The sequence below is a fragment of the Triticum aestivum genome, chromosome 3A (genome assembly GCF_018294505.1).
Source record: "Triticum aestivum cultivar Chinese Spring chromosome 3A, IWGSC CS RefSeq v2.1, whole genome shotgun sequence".
NCBI classification, from domain to species: Eukaryota; Viridiplantae; Streptophyta; class Magnoliopsida; order Poales; family Poaceae; genus Triticum; species Triticum aestivum.
This window is the reverse complement of record NC_057800.1, coordinates 717,444,192-717,450,833: the sequence shown is the minus strand read 5'-3', so window position 1 is coordinate 717,450,833 and position 6,642 is coordinate 717,444,192. Positions and strand designations below refer to the sequence as shown.

Sequence of the window (6,642 nt, the reverse complement as noted above, 5' to 3'; positions counted from 1 at the left end):
TTCCAGTAAGGAAAAATAAAAACAAGTGCTGCACGGCGCTAAATAGGGAGTACATACACTAAGATATTATACGTGATAAGTAATACTCCCTCTGTTCACAAATGTAAAATTGACAATTTACCAAAACATCTTACATTTGTGTACAGCGGGAGTACTAGCGCATATAGGAAGACAACATAGTAAATAATATAGCTCAATCGACCTTGTGTGATTTCAAAAGGATCATTTGAGCAGAAAAAAGTAGTAAGACATGATATGAAATCAAGTACCAATCGACCTTTCTTGTCCATGTTTCAGTGCATCAAAGAACATGACCCACCAACACCAACACACATGCACAAAACAGAAACAGTTTTCATTTTTTTTTTAAACATCACCTGTCAAACTTCTCAAAAGAACACCACCAATTAAGAAAAAAAAGGAAATTAATGTAGACCCTAACGAACACATATCAACTCACCAGGAAATTAACTATTGAAATTCAACATCCATGCATGCATGATCTCTCTACAAAAGACGCTACTTAATCAACAGTCTAAAAGGATCATCTGATCTGATCATGCATTCTCATCACTGACCTCCTGTGATAATATGGATATAAATAGAGCATATGATTAATTAGTTCTAAGCCTTACAAGGAGATAGTAGAGCAGCCAGCCATGTCTCATGGGAAGCCATGCGGGGAGAACAACGAAGAGGGGCCTCCTTGCCCTGATCTGCTCCCGCCGTCGTCGCCACCGCCGTCGCCATGGTTCATCACGTCCATCCCTAGGTTGAGATACACCATCCTGTTGTCCAAGCTCAGGTTCATGCTCGTGCTCGCGCCACCGCTGCTGCTGTACACGCCACCGCCGCCCGCGCCTGGATGGTGGTCGCTGTACATGGGCACCGGCGCATTGCCGGCCGCGTCCTCCCTGGACATGACCATGGCCGCCGACTGCACGAGCTCGAGGCACAGTCGGAGCTTGTTTGGCTCGATGTGGGTGAGCCCCGGCACGGCGCCCTTGAAGAGGAAGTCGGAGGTGAGCGTACGGAGGATGTCGAGCGGTGTGACCCCGTCGACGGTGCGCACGTTGGGGTCGGCGTGGTGGTCGAGGAGCACGGCCACCATGTCCGGGCAGACCATCTCGGCCGCGACGTGCAGCGGCGTCTTCCCGGCGGGCCCAGCCGGGTGGTTGACGTCAGCGGCGCCCAGCTCCAGCAACGCCTTGACCACTTCCCGGCTACAGTTCTCGACGGCGTAGTGCAGCGCGAGTGCCTCGTCGAGGTTGAGCCCCTCCCCCATGACCATGAGCTTGACGAGCTCGACGTCGGAGGAGTCGAGCGCGCGGCGCATCCGGCGGATCTTGTTGTGGTCGTTGAGCTCGGCCGCGGAGGCCTCGATGACGGAGCCCTGGTGGTGGTGCTGCTGGTGCTGCTGGTGGTGGGCGAGGAAGGGGGAGCGGCGGGACATGGAGGACTTGAGGCGCAGGTCATCGATCTTGGCGACGACGTCGAGGGGGAGGTGCTTGGCGAGCACCTCCGGCGGGAGGCCGGACTTGGCGACGAGGTGGGAGCAGGTGTTCCAGAGCTGGTGCAGGTCCTGCTTGCGCGACGCCATGAGCACCTTCATCACGTCCTCGATGGACGCCTTCTCCACCATGCCCGCCAGCTGCTTCTGCAAAACCACAAAGCCATCACCGTCGCAAAAAGCTCAATACTTTTTCCACATCCATCATATGTACACTCACAAGTTGCAAAAGCTCACAGCTCACAGGTATGGTATGGAGAGACCGAGAGAGCGGTGGTGAGCAAGCTAACAAGAGACGATATAAAGGAAGAGATCTCTACCCATATATGAGATGTGTGCATAGTGGATTGTCCCTGTGCATAAAATATAAGGAGGAGGAACAGAAGGGTGCAACAGTATGTATGTATAGCAGCATCATGGCGCTGATTGAAGACAGGATTAAAGGGATTGGCGAAAAAAGTTTTGGAAAAAGGGAAATTAACCCTCTCACAAAGAAAAGAAAACCCTAGCGCAAAATCGCAAATCAGGAGCAAAAACAAAGCAAGAAAGTGTGTGCCTTTCCGAGTGCTGCCGAATCGCCCGCTACTTGCAGCCGTGGTGTGCTGCTCGTGCTGCAACAGTGGCGGCCATGGTGGCATGAGAAGGAGGAACAGTGGCGAAAAGGAAAGGAGAAATTTACCATTAACGAACCCTAGCTAGCAACAAGAGCTGAAAGCAAGGGGGGTGGATGGATGGGTGACGGAAAGACGGATGGATGGACGGATAAAGAGAGAGCAGGAAAGAAAGCGGCAGGCAGGCAGCCCGCAGGAGGAGGAAGAAAGCGCGCACGTACGTATGCATATGCATATACGGACGCACGCGTGCGTGCGCTGCCTGCAGACGACACGACGGGTCGACGGCGACGACGACGACGACGTCGACGATACCGCTACCACACTCGAGTAGCTTCATTTAAAAAGGTACGGCCAGAGATCAAATCAATGCTGCTGCAGAGATCAGAATGCTCGCCGATCCCAACATAACCGACCCCCATCTTGATCCCCACAATCGATCGATCCCCAGCTCCAGGAGTGAGAGATTATTAGCTTCTTGATTCTTGTTCATGGGGAAAAGAGGGTCGAGGAGCAAGAATTGGGAATTGGGGATTAATTAGGGAGAGTATGTAATTGATTACCTGGGTGAGGACGGCGAGCTCCTCGACGCCGAAGGAGCGGGCGACGGCGAGGGTGTCGAGGGCCAAGTCGACGGCGGCAGCGCAGTGGGTGTGCCAGCAGCCGCGCTCGCCGCACCCGGGCCTCGGCTCCCCCTTCTGCGGCACCAGCGACACCTGCCCGCTGTACAGGAACTGGAGCAGCAGCAGGAACACCTCGTAGCTCACCGAGTTGACCGGTATCACGGCGCCGGGCGCCATCGCCGCTGCGGAGGCCGAGCCGGAACCGGAGCCTCCGGCGCCGCGCGGGGAAGAGGCGGATGCACCGGAGGGGGAACGCGGGCTGAGGTGGTCCATGAGCACCGCGCCGGGGGAGCCGGCAGCGGCTGCGGCGGCGGCCTGGTCCGCGGCGGCGCCGCAGAAGAACTTGCGGAAGAAGAGGCTGCGCGCGGCGAGGATGCAGCGGTGCGCGTGCACCAGGCGGCCCTCCACGCTGAAGGTCACGTCGCTGAAGGCCTGGCCGTTGATGAGCAGGTTGAGGTAGTCCATGGACAGCGACTTGAGGGTGTCGTCCATGGCCGCCCGCCGCGCCGCACCAGCTGCTTGCTAATCCGCCGCCTCCTCTTCCTCCTCCTCTATGAGTCAATTCGGAGAGGGAGAGGAGGAAGAAGAAGCTCGATGAATCAGATCGAGAGCTGCGGCTGGAGCTTGAAGAAGAGGAGTGGTGGAAGAAGCCGTTGGCGTTGCTGGCTGCTTTGCTCTTCTGCTCCTGCTGCCGGCTGCTGCTGCTGCTGCTGCTGCTGCTGCTGCGCTTGTTGTTGCCCTCCAATCTTGTGCTGCATCGCCCGATCTCTTTTGATCTTCTCTTCTGTCTGCAGTGACCACTTCTTCTCTCCCCTCTTCACTTCTGTCTCTCTCTCTCTCTCTCTCTCTCCCTTTCTCCCCAGTTATTGCCCCCTTTATTTATGCAGTATTTTTTGAAGGGCGCTCGTGCTGGTGCCTCTCTCTCTCTCTAGCACACACCCATTCTCTCTCTCTCTCTAAAGGTTATATAGGGGCTTGAGATTTTTCTGGGCCTGTATTGGGGGAGCTAGGTAGGAGGGAGGGCAATATGGGTGGCTGGCTGGGGACATGAATAATTGGTGGGATTAAAATGGGAGGGTGGAAATTAACCGTACATATATGCCAAACAGAGCATGTATGTGTCCACACTTCAGGGGCCCGGAATAATTTGGACAGAGAGAGGGTGAGCCCTCCCTCCAATTGGGGTGGGGTGGGGAAAATTAAGTGTGCCATGCTTTGACTGATGCAAGTCATAAATCATGTGTGATTGAAGTGTCTCCTTGCCTTGTAGGAGAGTAGAGCAAGATTAAAGACGATGCAGGGCTTCCTTTATACTTCCTCAATTCCTTTATATAAGGTGTATTTATTTTTTAAGAAAATTCCAGAATGTAAGATGCATTTCTTCTAATTTCGCATAATTTCCTTGTTAGCCCTCCAGAAAAGGGAAAGTATCTCACTCCCGATTGTCTGTATCTTTTTTTTGTAGCAAAAGAAGAAAGTATCTCTCTGTCGATTGCATGTATCTCTTACTTTTTTGGACTAACTGATTTACTTGTCAGTAACCGACAAATTTGTCAAGGGCAATTAAGTCCTAACTCATCTACAATTATGTGCCTTGGTCATCGTGCTGAAAATAATACACCTTACATAAATGAATGGAGGGGGCATAAACTAAAAGAAGAATGTATGGCTACAATGCTGTGTTACACCATCCCATGACATGCTAATATTGTAAATACCAAATTATACCCTTCATAGAGCCATGGCAACTTCCATTTCTACAATTGAAAAAAGTTAAGGGATGTGAGTGCAGAATTTTCAGAAAGACATATTTTATAGCTATTGAATTTGTCAGAGTTGCTAATTCTATTTACTCCATCAATTTAACTTTGAGATCCCTGCAAGATTTTGCATTTTTTTGAATTATTACATTACCTGAATGTATATTTTTAATCTGTATGAGCACATTGGTAAAATCAGATGAGAATTAGTTAATTCTTTGTCGATTGAGATAATGTTGTATATTTTCTACTACCTAGATGAAAAATATATTTAAACACGGTCACTGATTTTTGTTTTGCAATAACAATTTTGTAAAGTTAATAAGAGTTAGTTTATTCTTAGTTGTGGGGGACATAGATGCTCTCTATATTAATTCAGAGTCCCCCCCTTACCCGACCCCTAGGCCTAATTAACCTAGCTTATCGTTATGCCACTTGTGGACAACCGTCGTCTCCATGATAACCCTAACTCTATTGAGCAATTGGTCCAACAATTGTATATCATAGAAAGGAATATTTGCTGATGATATCATTTTTCCAGTTGTTACCAAGATAGTAGTAGGTGATACGACCCTATAACAATATCAACATTTTACATCCATTAAATTTACACAGAGCACCATTTATCCTTCGCCTTTCGTTCCAAACTAGCTTATTTTTATGCCACACATGGACATGAGATAGACTAAACCTGATCATACCCAAGGCCAGGATAGGTTTTTGACCGGGCTTGACAAAGCGCAAAGTGAAAACGCCAAGCCCGAGCCGTGCCCACCCCAAACCATGTGGAAAATGCACGTTTCTAGTCAATATAGTAGTTTTCAGGGCATTTAAATACATTACTCTACTTATTTTCATTTAAAATAATTATTTTAACCTCATTTGGATATTTTCGGGCTGGGCTTCGGGCGGAAGAGCTAATCCCATCTATGGCCTGGATGTTGGGCTTTTGGGCTTTGGTCGTCGGGCCGGGCTGCCCATGCGCAGGTCTACTATAACCTCCTACACCTCCTCGTCTTTCCAACTTCCAAGCCAGCTTGAACGTGTATCATAACCCTAGCTCCACTGAGCAATTATCACCGATTGTTAGCTCATCAGGAAAAAATAAATCGTGTATCATTTCCTTTCTCCGGTGGTCAACAAATCAGTAGTAGTAGGTGATACATCACAATTTTAGTGTATCAACACATTTTGCAGCTATTAAATCAATACAATCATAGAAAATTAGAGATGTGGATAAAGTCAGAATATACAAGTGTCAAAAAATATGACAAACGCAGTGACACGCTGCCAAAATTGATTTGGTGATAATTGCGTCCCCCTTCCGAAAGAAGAAAAGAATGAAAGACCGCAGAAGAGCCTGCGGGTAATGTGCTAACGTATAGGCCAGAGATGCTGCACCTTCCAGGCAAATGACGTGAAAGAAGAGAGCATGCATCCGTTGGAGATGCGTGTGCATGTATACTTTTGTTTGTATATATACGTATACAGCTCTCCATGATCATTCCTTCTGCTGACTAACCTTGATCATAAGATTCCTATCATGTTTTGTTAATCGGCCAAATCACAGGAGACCATTATTAAGTGATGATTAGAGAGTGAATAAAGTACTATAGGAACAGATCTTTGTTAATTACTTTTGTGTTTTATAAGTGTCTTCATTAGTTCCAAATTATTCTTTGTGTTACCTAGTTGACTTCGCAGTTCTTTCTTTTTCCATTATTATATCCTGTGCATACTTTCTATGTGATTGGATAGGTTAAGCTCTTATGGATAATCACGCCTGCAGCTTTATAGCGTATATTCTTTTGTTGCTATGTAGTGCTTGGTCTAGTTACTTTACTGGGCAAAACGGGAGCATGTTAGGAAAAGGTCACATGCATGCATGGTGAAAAGTACATTAATAATAGTAGTATGCCATATTATATAGCTTCGGAAATTAACTTGCGGATGAGCTTGATAGCGTGCTCTGGGCTATAGTTAGTTGCCAATTAATTAAATAATTATGCACCCGTGGACATATGCTTTGGGCACTCATGCATCAACCTCGCAATCCAATGATTGCCCCTAAAATTGAGTAAACAAATTGAATCATGATACAAGTGTGGGTGGAACAAACAACGTTTGCTATGATCAGC

At 48.1% G+C, this 6,642-nt stretch overlaps 1 protein-coding gene across 1 annotated transcript; it reads right to left on the bottom strand.

The window, feature by feature from the left end:
• Nucleotides 1–407: 407 nt before the first annotated feature.
• LOC123063461 (BTB/POZ domain and ankyrin repeat-containing protein NPR5) lies at nt 408–3,683 on the bottom strand. The gene is made up of 2 exons (XM_044487252.1): nt 2,685–3,683; nt 408–1,657 (listed from the first exon to the last, which is right to left on the bottom strand). The coding sequence occupies exons 1-2, from the start codon at nt 3,234–3,236 to the stop codon at nt 665–667; spliced, it is 1,545 nt and encodes a 514-aa protein (XP_044343187.1). The 5' UTR covers nt 3,237–3,683; the 3' UTR covers nt 408–664.
• Between the last annotated feature and the right edge of the window lie 2,959 nt (nt 3,684–6,642).

Excerpts from the sequence above, each read along its gene's own strand:
- LOC123063461 (XM_044487252.1), bottom strand. The coding sequence starts at position 3,236 with ATGGACGACACCCTCAAGTCGCTGTCCATGGACTACCTCAACCTGCTC. Across the intron at positions 1,658-2,684 it reads AGCTCGCCGTCCTCACCCAG|AAGCAGCTGGCGGGCATGGT; the intron begins GTAATCAATTAC and ends GTGGTTTTGCAG.